This window comes from Amia ocellicauda, chromosome 1, assembly GCF_036373705.1.
Source record: "Amia ocellicauda isolate fAmiCal2 chromosome 1, fAmiCal2.hap1, whole genome shotgun sequence".
In the NCBI taxonomy this organism is placed as follows: domain Eukaryota; kingdom Metazoa; phylum Chordata; class Actinopteri; order Amiiformes; family Amiidae; genus Amia; species Amia ocellicauda.
In genome coordinates this window covers 30,183,725-30,205,177 of record NC_089850.1, presented here as the reverse complement: position 1 = coordinate 30,205,177, position 21,453 = coordinate 30,183,725, and the positions used below count along the sequence as shown (strand labels likewise).

At 36.3% G+C, this 21,453-nt stretch overlaps 1 protein-coding gene across 3 annotated transcripts in view; it reads right to left on the bottom strand.

Annotated features, from left to right (window-relative positions):
* The window catches only part of scml4 (Scm polycomb group protein like 4), a 56,169-nt gene that overhangs the window by 10,705 nt on the left and 24,011 nt on the right, over positions 1–21,453 (bottom strand). For 2 of the 3 annotated variants that reach the window (XM_066701446.1, XM_066701455.1), the window contains 4 exons: positions 17,564–17,796; positions 16,045–16,174; positions 6,943–7,143; positions 5,147–5,335 (listed from right to left, as the gene is read on the bottom strand). In XM_066701446.1, coding sequence (XP_066557543.1) covers positions 5,147–5,335; positions 6,943–7,143; positions 16,045–16,174; positions 17,564–17,796 — 753 coding nt within the window. Of the gene's footprint in view, positions 1–5,146; positions 5,336–6,942; positions 7,144–16,044; positions 16,175–17,563; positions 17,797–18,483; positions 18,754–21,453 lie in introns of those variants that run through there. The other variant, XM_066701464.1, reaches the window with a different exon arrangement.

Sequence of the window (21,453 nt, the reverse complement as noted above, 5' to 3'; positions counted from 1 at the left end):
ATGTTGTTTAAAAGAGCATCCAAACAAAGGAATGGATTGGCCATCTAGCACACTGTACTACAGATCACAGGTCTGAGTGACACGTTACCACCGCAGTGGAGAGAGTGCATTGCGCTTCCAATGATTAGAAATATTGTACTATGAAAACCAGACCAAACAATTATTTCCCCCCATATCAATAAATTGGAAACCACTTGCCGGTTTTCCTAGCAAACCTATGGTAATTCAAAGTACAAAATGAAAGAAGTGCCACAAAGTACTCGTTTGCTGTGATCACCCTCATCTTTCTCTTAAGGATGCTATTAGACTCATTTGTTTGTTATGTAAACACAACAAAAAGGATTTAAAGGAAAACTAAATGTATTACAGAAAAACAACTCAACCAAAAAACAAAACAAGAAAAAACTCAGCTTTGCCTGAAGACAAACTGTGACCAAACAACAAACAACATCATCAGTAAGGGGGCAGACATGCAGGGCACTGCATCTTTGTCTCCGGATTTGCAGATCCTGCTGAATTCTGAACTATAAACCTGAGCTTCGATATCTATAGAGAATACTCTCAAACAGCTTATGATAACCCCCCCCCCCCCCCGGCACATAACGTGGAAGGAGTTTTACACAGAATAGGGGGTAATATACTTGGCATAAAATACTGCAATAATATATTTTCCATTTCACTGAATCACAGCAAATACAAAACCTTAATAACTCCTTATTGAAACAGTGTTTCCTTCTCTATAAATGTATGTGTATTTTAAGGATGATAAATGTTGTGAATTAACCTGACAATTTGCACATTGTCAGGAAAGTGAATTCTTAATACAACTTCATAGCAATCCAGGACAGATCCTGGATTCGGTATTGGCTGTGATTAATATATATACACACACACACCCTGCATGGACACCAACTCATTCATAATATCTTAAAACTAAATCAATATAGTATTGGTTAATATGAAAGGTTGTGAATCCATTCTCAGAAATATTTCCTTTATCAACAAATGCAAGCTGTATGCTCTCTGGCCATTCTGTCACACAATAAGCAGAACATTGCTTACTACCATTGCTTACTACTTTGACTTTCCAATTATTGCATTGAAGTATATGTATATGCTTGCTGCACTCTTGTTTTTCACTCTTCTGTCAAGCTGATCCCAAATCTTTTCTGTTGGGTTATGTTCTGGCAACCAGAGATTCCAGCACAAGTTCACATGTCTCACAGTGCAGCCAAGAAAACAATAGGTACAGCAACAATGGTAGCTATGCAAATAAAAGTGACCAACACAGAAAGGAGACAACTCAAAGAAAAGACAGTAATTATTCCTAAGTACAAAGTTAATAGTTTTCTAACCAGAATTAAGGTTGCTGACAATTTCAACTTTCTCCATATCAAAGTAAACAGTAATGATCCCTGGGAATCTTGATAGCTCGAAAAAGCTCAAAACCCTTTGTCAAGAGGAGGAAACATCAAAAAGCTTAGATTGGGCCCTGCACTCTGAGAATTGTCCATAAGATCAGTGGAGAAGAGTGTTAGGGACAGATGAAAGAATACTTAAACTCTTGAGCGCCAAGAGGAAGCAGTAAGTCAGAAGAAAACCAAGCCAAGAGATTATCAAAGAGATTGCTGTGTTGTGCCTGCAGTAAAGCATGAAGGGGGAAACATAAAGGTGTGGGCTTGTTCAGTTGAAAAAAAAAACAATAAAAAAGAGGAAATGGTAAACACACAATATCATCCCATTCTTCAACATCTAGCAATACCCCAAAGCCAATTTGTGGATGACAGTCATAATGACAAACGCAAAGCCAGACAAGAAATATCGGTATGAAAACGCTCTGTTGCAGTTTCATTTTAATATTACAAAATCTAAATCTAAATTAATATTTGCTTTTTCAAATTCTACTATATTTGTATAGTACTACGCATATATCCAGATAATGTTGATCACTGAGGTACATATATTCATATATGTAGCACACTCCTTTTTCCAAGGTGACAAAAACTAATAAATACCATGTTCTACATTGAAGCAACATTACAAGGGTATCAAAATAATTAAAAAAACATACATCCACACATTACAGCAAATATAGTTAAGGTGTTAAAATACAATAAAAAGGGACATGAATAGAAATCAACTTAAAAGACCAGAGTGGTCTACAGGTGTAATCTGAAACTGATGTATCTGAAGTAGACTGAAAAGTGGTTAGACACTAAGCAGTCCTAATGCTCCCCGGCCCCACATTGCACAACCCACAGAGAAAGCTAGTGCATGTGTAAGTACATCCACACACACACACACAATACAACTAAAAGTACTGAGACAACAGGCAGGAAACAAATGCTGTTCACACTGCCTGATGTAATCCTAGAAAGGACACACTTCATCGCCTCTTAATATTCGTGTGTATTTAACTTTCAATACATCAGCAACATATTTCTAAATTCAGTCACTTACACATTCAATCTATGCCAACATTTACTTGTAATTCTCATCAGCAGTCCTTGAGTGAGATCAAATGTAAAAATTGCAACACATCTGTAAGTAGATTCACGCACTTGTCCCCTGTTGTAGCTCTGCTAACATGTTTGACCGTATTCTTAAACAATTGCAGGTCAACATGAATAATGGCACAGGACCAACAATAACAGGCAACTATTTGGTGCTGGTTTTACAATAGAGGGTTTGAGTGCTGACTAACCTCTGTGAACACACAAGCACACGTATGAATTGCAACTACAGCAAAAGCCCACCATCGCTGGTTATCGCTGAATGTAATTCGTTACAAAATCCCAACGTGAGTAGCAGTAAATTCTTATAAATCTTTTTTTAATTATTATTTTTATAAACATTCACTCTATATGCAGAATTTAATAGCATGAACCATGTTCAAAACAAAAGCCATGTCCTAAATATTTAAATAGGTTCAGTGACTGTTTCAAAATGATTTTACCAACAGACAATACAAATACATTATGCAAATTTTGTAAATATGCTACATTTGCAAAAACTTCACCCCCACAAGGCTTCAGCAGATTATTTCACCTGAAGTGAATACAAAAACAACCATTTTGGATCTTTGGATCTTCAAAGACCTGCTTCTTGCCCTGCTAACCCTGCTCTGAATGAATGGCTGTTAAATTCATGAAAGTGAACCACAAAATCTATAGAAAATGGAACCCAAGGGAGAACTGGATTATTCAGATATAAAATGGGGATCTCAGAGAAACATTTACTATTCATGTATGAAATAAGCCCTTTTGTATTTGCTCAGTAAAAAAAATGAAAAATAAATCAGAGCATTAAAACGTGGGATACTAAGCTGAAGGTATTGGCAATATATTACATTTTCAGTCCCTTTATAACATTCTCAATGTATTAAATGTTTATTTGGTCACATTTGTTTGTAATTATAACAAGAATGTATTTATGAGAGTGTTTACTCTTCCTATTAAATAATTTCAACTGAATTGTGTAATTTGGCACTCGGTTCAAAATCGTTATTTTAGACCTTCCTTATGAGTCACTGGTCCGTATATCTAATTTCTCCCATTTCAGTAATTGAACAGAAATTGGGCTGGAACCTTTCAACAGAAACAGTCAGCCACCTCACTCTGTATTTGGACTGAAGCTAAAGCAACAATCACACAAAATATTGTTACAGAAGGGTTCAGAACACGAAGGAAAGAAGAAAATATACTTTTTCAAATCAGCTTCAGAAATTAGCCGATTTAAATCTATCAACCCCAATTTCAATACTGAAGACATGAAAAGGGACACACTGACTACAATTGAACAGGGAAAGAAATGAAAGACTCATAAATCTATTCCTGTAGGCTATCCTGCTGTACTTGCGTTTTTGTTTTCTTTTTCCTCTGTAAGCGTTTGGAATTTCTTTCCTCATGATTTGTGATAGGTCACTATTCTGCCGTGCTCAGTCTTTAGACAGGCAGGCTCAAGTAACGCAAGCACGACAGCTGTGTGAAGCCAGTGAGCATGAAGAAGTGTCTTGCAGCCACATTCTGGATTTACAACACTCTTGCTGTGGTCCTGGCTATATGACAGCCCAGATGTGTGCCAGCTGTTGTTTGCCACAGAAGGCCTCTGTGCGTTAATTCCAAGGTGGAAATGGTTAGGACACAATTAGAACAATTCACTGTCCACCCCACATCCATCATTTCAGTCAGGGTCTTTGCTGAATCACTAGGGCTCAAAATCCTTGAAGAAGAAAAAAAATCAAGCCTTCTTGTTCTTGCACACGGTGGTGGTGGTGCCATTATTATTTTATTTTTAAGCAAACTTAAAAAAAGGACTCACAAAGACATACTGAAACATGTCTCTTGGCTCGGGGAGGAGCTGTCAAACTATAATCTCTATTGGCCTCTGCATGTTAACAATTGCAGTAAAGAGCCCCCTATGGCTACATCTCAAATTTGCAGCTATAAGCATCTTATCACATAGCAGTGAAGAGCAAGGAAGTGTGGGAAGGGCTACAAGGCAGGAATTGTGGGTTTATGCATCACCTTAGTCTGTATTTTACTACTTCGCACTCACATTGCAATACGTGATTTATTACTCTGCCACAGAGGGCTTCCTGGACACATCATAGCTGCATTCTCCATCCCAGCCCGCCACAGAGTGTGTATTGTAAGAGGAGGAAACTAAGATTATACTGCACACATTTGTACGCCGTTCTTTGTTTTTTAACTAGGTATCCTGCTTGCTGTCCACATTGCAGTGTCAAAGTTACCATTATCCTCAAAATATTCAATTTACATAAGGGAATAAACATTCTTGAGGGTCAGGCCAGAAAAATAGACATGAAAGCAAAAAATCCTATGGTACAGTCAAAGCCCATAAAAAAACTAACACAAAAATGTGCATACAATGAACTTTAATAACGTGTAAAATGTATATGAAAGCCAAGCACTGAAACTGTGCAGTAGCAGATATAAAGTAAAGCTAAAAATACTTAACCTATTTAATCACTTACAAATGCCAAGAATGCTCAGACATACAGCTGTGTTTTATTATGCTTTCAGTTTGTTGCTGTGCTTCTTTGTTTAGTTTTGCGTCACAATATGTTCGTTAAGATTGAAAAGGGAAGAAAAAAAGCTGAATTAGACTCTAATAAAGTACATACTGGAGTGTGAATTTCCCTCAAAGTACTTCTCAGAGTGGTAGGAGGCGGCGCTGTGCTGTATGAAAGGCTGATCGCTGAAGAGATTTTCGCAGTGCAAACTACGGCACAACTTCTTTAGGAACCGCAGCACATAGCCAATACTGTTCACTACAGGCAGACTCAGAAGGTGCTGCTTCCCATCAAATGTGGCTGAAAACAAAATAACAGAACAGTTTGAATGAATAGGTCTGAAGTAACAAACTGCACAAAAAGGCATTTCTGAAATTTAAAGCAAATGGGCAAAATAATCCTAAAAAAACTAAACATGATATATTTTATATATATACATATATATATATATATATATATATATATATATATATATATGAGTTGGCAGTTTGTTCTTGGAAAATACTAGTGGGATGAACAGAAATATAATATTGAGCAGACACAGGGCCCAGCACTAACAAGCCAGGCATTGACCTTCTGTACCACCCATTAGAAAAGTACAGTTTGTAAAGAGGTGGGGAGGAAGAGTTCAAGCCAAATGGAGGAAAAGTCTGTTATGCAGTGAATCAGATGGCCGGAATAAACTGAATCAATGCATTATTTCATTATTCCAAAAACATGTATATGCCAGTATACAAATATATAAATACATACATAAACATTTTTTCGGGCAAGACAAGGACACAGGTGCACATTAAAATGCAGAGAATATTTGCAATTTACTGATTAATGTTTTTTTACTTAGTAATACAAATACGAGTGCAGGGGCTGAGGAATACTGACGATTGTTATCAGCCCCCCTTCATGTCATCTGTCAATTGCAGATGCATTCATATGCAGATTTTGGTGCTTATTATGCAATCAGCTTCCCAAAGAGCTACATTACAAGACTACTTCTGACTCATTCAGAAAATGTCTGATCTGCATCCTAATTGTCTTCCAAAATTAATAAATTTGGGAAAACTGAATACACGTCCCTCAGGGAGAAATTATTTGATCTAAAATGGCAGTGAATTCAAAGCATCATTTGAAAATTTAAATGTATTCAGATTCGATCAACTGTTCTTAACTAAAAATGTTATAGCTAAAACACTTTCAAAGACATATTTTTTGTGTTGTCTTTCTGAAATACATTCTAGGTAATCAACAGGAAAACATCACATATATTACCCTCAGCCATAAGATAAGGGGAAGATGTGTGACAAAAATGTAACATTTGTATTTAATCTTTCAGCTTGAGCTGAGGCACAATGTGTCATCAGTTTTCAATGCATTTCTCAGATCCTTTGAGGCATATTGAGTCATTTCCATCTTATTCCATCTGAAAACTTCTATTACTATTAGTAACTGTCTTGAAATATAAATAGTATAAACCATAGGGATTTTGCACAGACCATCTGTGATCTTTCTGTAAATCGGTTCTGAAATGACTGGACTCATAAAGGTTGATCATGTTCCTAAATACACTGCAGTCCTCTACATTTAATAATAATCTAATTAGTAAAGTTTAGGAAGTTTAATATATTAACTAACTCCATTTAAAGGGTCCCAATTTGATCCAGGCAGAGACCTGTGTCATTACAAAAGGCTGCAAGATGGTGTGGTGGGTCAGTGTAGCAGTTGTTAACCACAGAAGGACTGGTAAGTAGATTGTGAGCCAATTTTCACTGTCCCTGCACTTTGAAAAAATTAAAATCTGTTATTGCAAGAAAAAATGACAGGCTCCTTCAAAGGCCTAAATCAACAAAAGCATGCTATGTTTCTATAGCCCCAACATCCCAAATAATGGAAGGTCTGTGGATCCATACCTGATATTTTCTCACCGCCATAACCTTGAGTGAGCAGTGAGAATACGGCTTTCTGCTGGAAAGCACAGTCAATGCAGGCTTGGACCGCTTGCTGCAACACAACAGACGGTCTGTCGGGCCCAAAATGATCTGGAAGCTGTTGCACTTTTTTCCTGTCAAGATTAGGACCTGTGTTGGCTTGCTTGTTTATATAAATGCAAACTGTAAACACAATACAGGAAGGAGAAAATGCAGAGATATTAGAAACCAAGCATTCTTCAAGTGGCCACAGCTGGTATGTGGACAGCATTTAAAACATATAGATTTATTGTATTGTTTTTGCTTGTTTGTTTATACAATCATAATAAATTAAACATTCCTCCTAGACAAAAATGTAAAGCCTTTGCATGCAAACTACAAAAACATTTTAAACAGTAGTCTGGCAAAAAAACAACACATTAATATAGCTAAGAGAAGAGTACTCTTGCATTACAGAATTGCCTGATTTAAGCTATAGAATATGAAAATAATAATAATATGTGTAAGGTAAAGCACAGATTGACAAAGTATTTCAAGTTATGAGACAAAAAATAAAGAGCTGACTGAGAGAAAAGTATCCAGTCATTTTTTTAAATCTTGATATTTAACATCTACAACCACAGGAGTAACATTCTTCCAATTTATTTATTTTTACAACAATTATGAACAGCATGGTTGACAAAAGTCTCAAGTACAAAAATGATCATTATGATTGTTCAGTAGCATCACATTTTATGAAAAGGATGAAAGAGACAGATTTGACTTTAAAAGCATATACAAACGTATTTATTCATCTTTGGAAATGCAGTTTTTAGATAACTGATATGTTCTAGAGAGCTTTCTGCACATTGTAAAAGTGAGAATAAGATTCTGACACAAAATCAGCAACATATAAGCTTCACATTTTTCATAACGCAGGCACTACACCATGTAGTTGTAAGAGTAACACTGAAAAAAGGTTTAATGAGGAAATGTGTTCAAACTTTCTGCTTAAATGTACCACTATGGTCAACTACTAGTGAATATACAAATGAGTATGTGCAATTCCATGGAGACTGATGCTTCATTTTCCATAAATCAATATGACGAAGCCTCAAGCTTTTGCAACAAACTGCTTTCAACACTTAAAATTGTAGTCGATTTTACACTTTAGATTCGGCCTACTTTACGGTGTTGACATTAAGTTTAATTCACAGTTTATTTATGAATGCCTACATTATTATTTCATTATTATTTCAGCTGTGACTATTCTTTCCAAATTTATTTTCAAACCTGATATGAGAATTTATGATGAAACAGTGAATTCATATTGTAAAGTTTCACTACAATAGTTATTGTTACAGAATACTATAGGTGTTCACAGTATGTAACAAAAAAAAAGTCAAAGAATACTTCCTTTAACTGTTTTCTTCACATTTTAGCATTATTTGACCATAGATTACTATGATAATATGTATGAGTTTAACATATCTTGTACCATTATTAAACAACAGGAATGAGGATTAAATACATTGTTTCACAGAGAGTGTGAATGGATAATGTAACATGTTAATAGTATTACACAGTCACTTCAGATTTTTAGATACAGGAAATGTCTTGAATAATTATTTAAATAAGCCTCAGAGTCCCTTTCCATAGCAATATTATTGGTCTTGTTATAAACCTTTATTCTCTGTTATATCCATTCTAGTATGGAACAGTACATTACTATCTATAAATGCATACATATTCAACAATTGTATGAAAACTGCTACTTTCAGATAAGAAAATACTTTAAAACTTGATAATACAACCTCTTACAAATAAGGTAAAATACAGTATTGTTTGCACAGTGTTTGCACATCTGGTTTCATCTTCAAAGACAATAAAAGAAAGGACCATAGAAAGTGCATAAACTGTAGCTCCCAGCTTATCAACCATGGACAATGATGCATTCAGTGATTTCAGTCACTAAGCCATGTCTTCCATTTCCCACAATGACATCATCAACTGAACCTGACTTGGCTCCATTCTGCAAACACCTGCCTAACTCTCCTAGCTGACATGAGTGAATACAGTCATTTATACACTGCATATGTGCCCAGTGTGACAGAGGAATGCAAGAAAAGAGGGAATGTGACAATCTTAACCCTCTGAAAAGTATGTTCCTTACCCAAAAGAAAGGCACTAAAGAAGAGCAATAACAAGCAGAACAGGAACAATCAGAAGACTGGGGACATGCAGTTTAATTACTATGTGGCCTGAAGAAACCACCATTATTTCTGTGCTTTTTACGACATACTCAATAAAGTTTTAGCTACCAATATGGATTTAAGTTAAAGTTTGTTGTAATCTTGACCATTTTCCATCTGATTCAATGCCTGAAGATGAACAATTTTTAAGCAGCAAGTTAATGGTCCAATGTGACCAGTAATTTTACAATTGAAAATCTCAGAAAACTGGCTACTGTTGCAGGCTTTAATCAATTAATTGAACACCTTGTTTTTATGTTGTGGAGTGTCTCATTTGGGACTTTTTGAAGACAGGTTACAAATGCAGTGTTTCCCAACTTGCCCATCAGCCCGGTTTTTATTATTGTGACATTTTACAATGTACAGTGCTGCACACTGCATACAAAAATAGACACACACACCTTACATTTTAAAATGTACATGTTAGTGTATCATAGACAATGTAAAGCAATGTAGTTATTAAAGTATATATCAACAGGGGCAGGTTGGTTCAAAATCGAGGTGGGGGTTACAGGACAGTTTTTAGAAACAGCAATACAGCCTAGTATGTATTTAATAAAAGACTAAGTATAAAAAGTTCACAGAGATATTTACAGTCAAAATAACTCAAATGGGATTTATGTACAATATGTAACAATGATTATGTGTAACAAATATTTAATTTGGGTGAAACTCATTTAAAAGAAAACCATTTATGATGATACAGAATACAGCACATTGTAAAACCGCAAAACAAATGCTAACGTTCCAGCTTCTGAAACAAAAAAAATAAAAAACACAAAACTTAAGTCCTCCTACACTTTCTTTGATGAATCTGAAAAATTTATATAACAGAAAACCTTAACAAATGCTCATAACTTCACAGTAATCCGTTTATTAAAAAGACAACACCAAGAATTTTCAATTCAGCTCTATCAACAAAGAACTGTGCCAAAAAGCACACAAGCTCTGTCTATATGATCCTTCAGCAATATGGACCATTTCCTGTTAAAGCCATTTAAATTGAAGACCACGCTGCTCTAAGAGATGCCCAAAGGGAATGTATTACATATTTTCAAAGACTCATAATTAATTTTCAAATATTTGAAATTCTCTTGCTAATACTTATTATTCAATTCCAGCTTCAAATATTTGTAAGAGATATTAAAATGTTTGGAATTAATTTTCAAACATTTGGAAATATATTTCAAATATGTAAAAATCTTAAATAAATGTAATTTTGATGCCCTGAACTCCACTGGCACAAACAAGCAAATTAAATAAACAGCAAAAGTATGTGACACTGTATTTAATTTGATCTTGGCATCATCTTTTCTAAATGTATCTTAAAACAAACACAAAAGTCTGCAATAGTGGAAATCCAAAATCTAGTTCTGAAAGAAATCCTTACAATACTCTTATTAAAAATAAATGCCTTCATAATTGAATTGTGCTGCACTGTAATTTAAATCAACCGCTCTAATATATACCTTTGCAATTTCATAACAAAGGTTATATATATAACTTTCTACAGTTCCTTCTTGAATATCTGTCATACTGGATAAATTAATCAGACAAATAATTATAATAATAATAATAATAATAATAATAATAATAATAATAATAATAATAATAACACAATCTAACTTTTTACACAAAGATCTGTAACTTAATTCACCTTCCACAAAGGGCACATTGCATTGGAATATTACAACACTTTACAAACCCCGATGCAGATTTTCATGTTCAAGTTGCTTTCCTCTTTTAATTTAAGAATTTAAATAAAACTATTGATTTTGAGAAAATAAACAATTTACTAATTTCCCATTACAGTACACCATTAAGTACTGGAAACTGGGTGGGCGAACGGAAATGGCACACTTCTCAATCACATAACGTGAACACCGCAAGAAACAAGTTAAAATCGAAAAACACAGTTCATTTAACGCTGAGGAATGATGGAAAATAGTTATTAAAATTATTATTTGATGTAAGCTTGCTTATATATTCATTTATTTGTTTCTTTTGAAATAATTTAAAGCATACAAACAATGGCCTGAAGAGATGAAAATATGCATGTTGTTTTACGGTAATATACTTTCATAACCAGAATGATCAAGTACATAGTGCCTTGCAAAAATTACAGCTTAATTTAAAGAAATGTGTTGGATTAAAGCCATAAATCATAAGAGGACATGGGTTATGCTGGATATTGTCACTCCGTGGTGCAGTGTTAAGCACGCACTACAGTAAGTACGATTTTTGTCCGGAATAGAGAACAGATAATCAGTTTTAGCCTGTTCTCTTGAAAGGGCAATTAAGTACAAACATTCATAACAGCAAACTTGTGACCCTTGATTTATACATTAATTACTTTTATTGCAATGGCAGCTTTAAAATCCTATCTCATCTCAAAGTGTACTGGTGACTTGAATCATATGGCCTGCCTGTTTTTTGGACCTCAGCATGACTCATTGATGTTTTTGTTAGTTTTGGTTGGGTAGGGGAACAATGCAGCTTTCTTTTGTACACATTAATCAACTGACATTGGCCCCGACAGTTCAAAAGTGATGCATTCACTATGTTCCATGACATTAGGTATTGTGTTCCTTATATTATATGGTGCAGTGATAAATGGTTACTACATACAAAGTAGTTTGTATTTTTTTTTTGGCAAATACTGCCCAACCATAACAGTGTGTTGGACATCGTCATGCCTTGGAACACTGACTGACTATTCTGAATGCAGCAAACTTACAAAACATTGACTTTTATTACCTGTAATGCAGAATTTATGTTCTACCTAGTATAGAACATTTACCATTTTGAATGATGGTCTCTATTGTGTGAGATTGTGAATTTTAATGTTACAAACATAAACAAATAATTAAATACATACATATCAGTAAATGTTCTGATTACCAGGCATACATTTACATTACATGTACATTACAAGTGGGTAGAGTGCAGGTGCATCAAGTCAGTAAGCAGCACTAACTGGCACACTGTAGTATCTTCAATAGCAGGTAGATGGATTACACTTGGTTTCTAGAAGGATTATAATTTGGCAATCTTAAAATGTAAAGGTATTATGTAATGTAAAGATCACACATCCACATATTAAATAATTCTGAAGCACATTCAACATAACTACAAGGAAATGCTGGACTGCAGCAAAACTAGACAATAGCGTAAATACATTTAACTTGGAAACAATCTGCGTAATCTTTTTAACCAACTTGGACATGTATTTTGCTATTATTCACAGGAGGATAAGTATTTTTCCCTTTTCACTTGCAATGTGATATAATAGGGCTTTACAGGACATTTCCTTTTCTTTTTTGGCCACAACACCAAATGCAATCTTTTGGTCATCAAAATTAAAGCCCTCAATTTAAACTCCTCCCTCAGACAAGCATAGCTACATAATGCTAAATAACACAATTTCATCTAGTTCCATATAACACATGTTCTGCACATTCAGAGTAACTGACAAAATATAAGCACTGGATATACATTGTACACATCCTTCAGTAATATTCCAAAGTCAAAAAGGATATGAAAAGAGTTGGGAATGGAAAAAAAAAAGATTTGATAAAGAAAACCAAGCCTAACTCACAGAAAGACAAGCAGACCAATCTAATAAGTATTATTAGTAAATGTTTTTTGGGAACTTTAAATTCACCACTTTAGTTTTCCAATAGAGAAACACTGTTTTGGTTTCTGTTTTGACTATTGTTATTCTACAAACTACACTTCTACTCAGAAAATTGCCATTGGACTGAATACCTGGGATTGCGTTATTAAATTGAAGTCCCTTGCTGGAGTAAGTGACCCTTAAGAGCCGGGGGACGACAACACCAAAGCATTACTTTTTCAAAACACCAGTGTGGAGGTCATTGTTCCCCATCTCTAAAGCAACTTAAAATGTACTGGGCTTCAGACTAGAAATAACTGGCACAAAGAATCTAAAGTCGACACCCATCCCCCACCCTACCCTATAACAGCATTCAAGTAAAAACAAATGAAGTCTAATAATGCTTCTGATTTTCTTTCTTCTTTTTTTTTTTAACAACATGCTTCAGCACACATCTTCCTCTGTCAAAACAGTCAGTGGTTGACGTTTATTCTGAGAAATAATTCCAAATATTTCATTCCAGTATTCGCAGCGTTAGGCAAATCCCCCGGAGTGCATACAACTAACTACCAGCTTCCATAGCAGAAACCAGAAGCACATTGAGATGCCGGTCAGCTACCACATAGGAAAATCTATGCACCTAAAATAATGATTGAAAGTTTTATTTTAGCTGCAGGGGTTTGCAATAGAACACAAAGGAAGGCCAGTGCTTAACCGCTCATGTCAGCAAGGGCAGGAAGGTTCAGTTCTGCTTGTGTGGGTGGGGGTGGGTAAATATATATGTGTGTGTGTGTGTGTGTGTGTGTGTACGTGTATGCGTGTGTGTATGTAAGTTTGAATCTGGTCCGGAGATGGGGGAAGGCAGGTGTTTATGCTTATCTACTGTCACAACTGATGCAAGCAAATTATTTTGAAAACCTCACTAGAGCAGAAGAATTTGTTTCAGTGGGAGTTAAAAAACCAAGCATTATAGGATTTGGATTCACAAATCTGTAGTAAAGGAATTGGACAGGAGTATTTCTGGTTTCTATTCTTCAGCCATTGGAGTTGAGTAAATTCTGGTTTTGTTGGAATTCTGAGCCAACAAAAGAGGCCACTACAAGCCACAGCCAACAAAATCAAAGATGAACTTTACAGCTAATAAAACAAAGACTGAGTCAACAACCTGGCAGGGGGGTTTAACACAATTAATTCTGTAGGTTAAATCCCCAGGAATAACAAATTATGTACCAAATGGAATTCAATGGATAATGGAAAAAATATATATATATATATATTTATACTAATCATTACTTCAGTTCTTTTAGACAGTTCAATGATAATCATCATTATTTTTATTTATTTTTCACGGTTTTGGGAGGTGTCAACTTGCCATTCTATATATTGTTCTACACAAGCTGTGAGCATTATGTTCTCCCCTAATAAATATGCATATTTACTGGGTTCATAGTCATAAGATTAGTAAATAACTAAATGGCATTTATAGATTGAAATAGAAAGGTATGATGAATGACTACAGCCCTGCTATGAATTCATCTAAATTACTTCATAATAGACCCTATTGTGGTGCACTAGTTCGATTATCCCCTGTGAGTGATTGATCCATTACCTTCTGTGAAAAGAGTAAGACCTTGTCTAACCTTGGGTAAAAGCCCATATGATAATTGGTATCTGTTTAATTAAACAGCTGGTAATGTGCTTTGCATACCAAATGCTGAGCAAATAAAAAATATCCTGAAAACAGCACCAAAATAATCAATATATGGATTTAAAAATCCTCTTTATGACCATTAAGAGTGCTATCAAGACACAAGTTTATCGTGGTTGTACAGAGAGGGGTATGAAGACTGATAAACATAACTCACAAAATATAGATAATCCTGTGATGCAGAATTATCTGTATAAGTCATATCTATAACACATAGGAAGAACATTAAATTACTTGCTTCAGTACCAAGAGATAATAATAATAATAATGTAATAAGAGTACATTGTATTTAACCAGGTGGTGCCCTGCTTTAGTAAACATGCTCTTGAAAGAATAGATGTTTTTTTAAAGTGTATTTTTCTGATTTTTTTTACATATTATAGTAATGATTTAGAGTCAATGCAGCAATATTTAACATTGAATAATGCACAAATAAATTATTAATCTGCACATTTACATTTAATATTGACTATAAAATGTGAATATTCAAAAACATGATTCAATATTTTGTTTTTTGAACATAGAAAACTGATATTTGATAATTATTTTGGAGGTATTTGATACTGCACACCCCCAACATTAAAAAAAAAAGCTTCAGTATGTTATATTGTAAAGTTTTGACATTGATTTAACATGTAACTGAAAAGTGTTAAACAGAAATAAATTAGTAACTGATTTTTTAAATGATCAAATGGATGAATTACATATAATTAAAATAAATGATATTGCACTTTTCCTTAAAAAATATGATCTCCCAATTATTATATATGAGTGTATACAGAGATTACAATAATGTCTGAAAAGGCAACCACTTTGAATCAGTGCATGTTCTGACACATTGTCCACAAGTCAACAGCTATATTGTCTCACAACTTAACACATGATGCATTTCAGCAACTCATGAATCAATTCACTCCTGCATAATCTGGATTTTTTTCTTTTTCTGTCTTGCCACAGTCACTACCAAAAAAAACAAAAACAAGTTTCATTTAATTCTGTTTTTGCAACACTAAAATCAATTACATACTTTTCATAATCCCAAAGTTCTACAAACAACAATGATGAATAATGGGATGCCTTTAAAAGTAAATAAATAAATAAAAACGGTCACATCATCTTAATCAGACTACTTCTAAATATTATCCATTTGCCTTTCATGTCACTGATTTTGGAAATGTCAGACGCTTCAAATTTTAATCAGCATACCATCCAAAGAGTGACTAGAGAATTGCTGGATCGTGTTTTTTTCATTTTCCAAACTGATCGCCTGATATCAGGTTTCACATGCCTGCTTTATTTCAGCAACAGTAAAATAAATAAATCCATTATTGCCATGAGTCAGAGAGATCTAACACCAGCTAGGTTTGTGTTTGTTGCTTTACTGTGCATTAAATAAGTCCCCCACTTATGAAACTCTTTGGCTTCAGTGAGCAGAGGCAAGGCCAGTATGTGGAGTTATGGTCAGGGGGAAGAGCTATAGGTGCAGGTGCTGACAGTCAAGGATGGGGCGAGAGGGACTGCTGTCCTACCTGTGAGCACTTGTGGGGTGGCGGAGTGAGGGACGGTGGCAGCGTCCTGAGGGATGGAGCTCATGTCCGGCTCAGGCGTGCTGCTGGGAGGGGAGATGGCCAGAGGGGTCATCACGATCCGAGACTTGAGCTGCAAAGAGTGGTGAAAGCCCACAAACATTACTGCCTCAACCCTGTCACCCACGCTCAGGATGAGCTGTACCTAAACACCTCCCTCCCCCCTTCCCACTGCACACAATGGGATTTTGTTAAGACCCCCTAATTTAAACCATTCCCTGAATTCAGATGACAATGCATTAGGAGGATAAGCGGGCTGTGTTTTGTTTGTCCCCATCTCTAATTGACAACTGCCACTCAAAGGATAATTAGCTCATAGTGGAGGGTCCTGGAGCTTTTGTAGTGCTGTTGAGAGGTTAGAATGGGGGTTGGTAATTACGTTTTTTAAAGGCAGAGTGTTAACCTTTAACTATGACTGAAGATCTGATCTAATGCCTCCCAGAAATTATCTTTAATTCCTTTTTTTGCCCTCGAAAGTACTACAGAGATGAGTAAAATACATGTTAATGGCACTTTCTTATTAGCGCCAGAGCATGAACAAGGCAATGTGGCATGTTGCTTGAGTCTCTCTAGGTGCTATTTTGTGGGACTGTACATTTCCTTTACAAAGCACCGATTCTTTGTTCTTTGTCCACACATAACACACAAATAGAATTAATGCAATTAAACTGTTATATGATAGCATGATAAAATTACTTCTCAAAGCAGTGGTTGAGTAAAATTGATTCTCAGACAGCAGTCACATTGGCCTAAGCTCTTTTGGTCCTGTCTATTCTGCCTGAGGAAAATTGTACAGCCACACCATTTTATTGGATATTGCAAATGGGTCTATCTGCAGCCCTGTATAAAGCAGGAAATAATCCAGCACTATACACAGATGTTCATTCATGGACACAACATCAGCTCATTCTATAAAACACAATCATATCAACACTATAGGATTTGCTGCAGTTGAAACCCAGCCAATGTATATAAATAGCCGAATAACAAACCAACAGAAATGTTAATTTATGGTAATCCACAATGTAATTTGTATTTACAATTATATAACTTAGATTTGCAACTGCAACTCACTGCTGCTTCACACCGGAAGTCAGGCTTTTTCTAAGAAAATGAAAGGAAAACAACTTGCTATGTTTCTATATTTCAGCTAGTTGCGGTTCTAGCTGCCTCTATGACAACGACAACAACAACAACGACAACAACAACGACAACAACAACAACAACGTCAGTGATTATAACAACAATAATAATAAGTCGATAATAACAGCAATAATAACAACAACAACAAAGCAGGGAATAATATGGAGCCCAGAGAGAGTCTCTACTGCAGGAACACTCAGCTTTAACCCACTTTGAGGGCTGAGAGCCTCAAGCAGGAGGAATTGACTGGGCTGCCTATTGTGATCAGTGTCTCCAGTCTGTGAGCCTCGAGCACAACCATCCCTCTTCAGACACTGACCTTAAATCCTGGCTTGCGCCCCCTCTTCTTGGGGACTTTAAGGGGAGAGAGGGACTCAGAGTATCGGTTCTGAAAATCCATTTTTGAGACAGTGGAGCGGACGGGTGGTCGGCCCCGCTTCCTGCCTGGTATCTTCCCTCTCTGCCCAGGAATGAATGAAGGGCTCATGGCAGGTGATTGCATTTCACTGTTGTCTGCTTTCTGCGCTGATGCTGCAGGAATACTCATTGGACCTGCAAATGCAAACAAATATATTTGAATCAAACATTAATATACAGGGAAGGGAGGCTATCAGAAAAAGTCAATTCTGCATCCCAAATATTAGTGTCCTGAATAAGCAGAATGAAACTAACATCCTTCCTTGGACACTATTAAATGCATATATACAGACACACACACACACACCTATTTTTTATTTTGGTATCAGCCTACACATGAAGTGCAGTGTGGTGCTGCAAACCAAGAAGAAAAAAAACATGAAAATCATTTCACAAAAGCTACCTTCAATGATAAACTATAACCCCAAAATAAAATCCCCCCTGCTCTTTTCTCATCACTTGTAGAACAACATTGCTTGAAGCTGAGACTTAACATAAATTAATACATATAAAAACACTTAAAAACCAAAACTACAAAAAAAACTACACATTACAGGTTCATATTGCAGAAATAAATGAGCCACCAAAATGAATGAGTGGGAAAGCCAGGATAGGAATAGCACTGCAGAAAATCCGCCACAGCAAAGAAAATGTACAGTAGGACAAAAACACTAAAAATAGAAGCAGGTCTCTGAAATTTGACAACATAAAGCATCCTCCTCATCCGGCAACATCACCATCCCCCCACAACTAATATCACTACCATCACACCCGATAGCAGCAGCAGCAGCATCCCAAAAAGCACAGATCTGTTTGGCTTACCTATTTACTGCACTAATGAACCAAACCCTGTGTCTTTAATTCCAGTCCTTCTGCTGTAGGCTCTCGGTACAACCACTCAGAGAGCTGCAAAAGCCATCTTCTCCCTGCCTGCCTCTACGCTCTTCTCCTCAGTCCTGCAGCTCAGCACTCCAGCTGCAAACATCTCATTAGACTAATGCATTCAGCACAGGGCAGAAAACTCGATTTACCATAGCTACAGCAATGAATTTCCATTACGATGACAGCTTCAACCACATCATGTCCGGAAAACCAGCCAACCGCTGGCTTTCAAAGAATAAACGCACACTACACGTAGAAAATGAGGCCTCTGTGTGTGTGTGTGTGTGTGAGAGAGAGAGAGAGAGAGAGAGAGAGAGAGAGAGAGAGAGAGAGAGTGAGTGCTTATTTGTGTGGTGTACTACATGCATCTTCCTTCCTCTGTTAAATCATGCAGCAAAAAAGTGTAAGACTGACGAAGACAACAAAAAAACTAAAAAAAGAAAGAAGCAAAGAAAAAACAACAGAAATGCCAACATACCATTTATAAATGAGCCCAAGGAGGAAAATACTGCTCCGATTCCTCTCCAGTAAATCCCCCGATAAACACTGGTGTGCTTATACTGTTCCTTCCCCAGCCTCAGCTCGACACTGTAGAATCTCTTTCAGGCAGTTTCTACTGTCACTGTTGTAAGCTCTGCTAACTGTCCCTCTTCTGTTGTCATAGCAACAAGCCTATAACATCTTACCGCTGCCTGTCTCGCACTACAGTACAGTGTGGTCTCGTACGCAATTTGCACACAGTACTAGGGAAATAATTAGGCTGTGAGCAGGTCCACGGGCAGCTAATCTAAATGCATGCAAAAGGAAATGTTTGTTTAAAAACCAGAGGCTATGTGGCGTTTTTTTGTTAATGGATTTTGGGCCATAACGGAGGGCTTTACTGCCAGCTGGAATATAGGGTTATTATTGTTATAGGTCCTGGAATGCCCACAAGCATCCATCTGTCTCTCGGTTAGACCTTCACAGGGTTCCTGACTGTTACAGTAACTCTGGAAACCTGCCATTCACACTGTACCTGCTCAGAGAAGATGACAGAGGACAAAAGCAACACTTCTTTTCTCAGACATTGTGAGCGTAATGCTTTTTAAGATGATGAAGATATTGATTATTACAGAAGAAGCAGCATTACTAGTAGTAGAATAGACATGCAAAAACCCACTGCACTTTACCTGATGATGTAGTTTTGATCTGGTGGTATGGTGTTAGTCTTCACTGCACAGTTCAGTTCAGTCACTTTTTTACATGTTAATCTTGAAGGATTTCTAAGTGGCTTCAAAGACACTCTATTGATTCCTGATTTCCTGATCGAAAACCTGTGTAAATTTATATCACCTGTTAAATATTTACTCTGAGCTCAGCATTACAAGTACTGCATTCAATTTTGGGGGTGACTTTATACAGGTTCAGTCCCTGCTGTCAAGCAGAGTGGGCTTATCTGTGACTGCTGCCATGCTTATTAACTATAGGGGTCACTGTACCATTGGAAGATTCTATACATCGTACTGTTTTAGAGTTTCTCCAAAAATAAGACTTGGTAACAATGTCAGGGTGCCACAGATTTCCTTTAGCTAAAGGAGGGAGCTTTCAATCTATTTTTAAGATCACAATTTATGCTTCATCATCCTTGCAAAAAAGAAATGCAAAATGAATTCATCTAAGCCAGTTGATTGTTACGAAAATTGCCTGATCTTTCTTCTCTGCATAGATGAACGCTTACTTCAGCAGAACCTTTCCATTTATCTGTCTAATTATTTATGAGATCTGAGCAGCTCAGTTTACTCAACTATGCAGTAATAATCAAAATGTCATTCTCTCCATGCCAATTAAGTGATTCTAGTAGGATCCAACTACCATCCTGCAGTAGCTTGGAAGTAAATAACAAAAATTATATTTCCACCATGCAGGACCCTTTTCTGTCAAATAGCCTATGTGTTGTTTTAATATCAGACAACATGCCTTTTATTCAAGAGAATATTGTTATATTTTTAGAAGCAATTTTTAATTGTTAAATTTATTTTTTCTCTTAAAATGTACACCAAACCAGACAATTAAATTGTAAAAAAACAAGACTAGGAGAGGTCCACAGATTGGACAATACAGAGCGGCTGTCCCATAGCAAAGAAAATATGGCGTCTTTGAGCTTGGAGACGGCCATCCTCAGCCTTCAGGTTTTACGAGTGAAATTGGCAGCTTCATGTACTACATTGTCTCGGGAGATCCATCTAATCTGAACTGGCATCTTTACAACAGGAGCTAAAATCTGAATTAACAACTCTACGTCAAGTCTCCAAATCTGACTTGCTGTCCCTTTGGAAAGACATGCCGATGGGAATTGCATTGCTAAATTCCAGCCTCTTAGAATCTACTTGCATCTGTAAGGAATTGATCCATTGCAGATACTGCAATACTGTTTGCCGTTTATTGTGAAGAAAACTAAAAGAAGAAAATAAAAAGTTACAACATGGAATACAGGAGCAGTGTGTCTGAGTTCCTTGAGAACCTAGAGGGTTCTAAACGTACTGAGAATTTCTGCACTGGTTCCCCAGGTTCTTGGAGTGTCTTCACTCAGATCTGTAGATCATGCTTTATAGATCTTTGGTACCCAAGCTGGATCCAGGAGACCATTGTGAGACTCCATCATTCACCTTTCCAGGCAACGCAGTGAACTCTCATTCAAGGGCATGGGAGTGCAGGCCTTTCTAGATTAAAGCCCCGACTTAAACAACAAACAGGCTGCCTTCAGCTCAATGAAGAATCGACTGAGAGATGCACCAGCATTCAAATCATCCTGCACAGCTAACGATTACTTACAATGGTACATAGCACACACTAATTTTTCCCAGGAGTAAATACATACAGAGCACTGACAGCCTAAGTCTAATGTTTTAGGATAAAACTCATACATTTGCA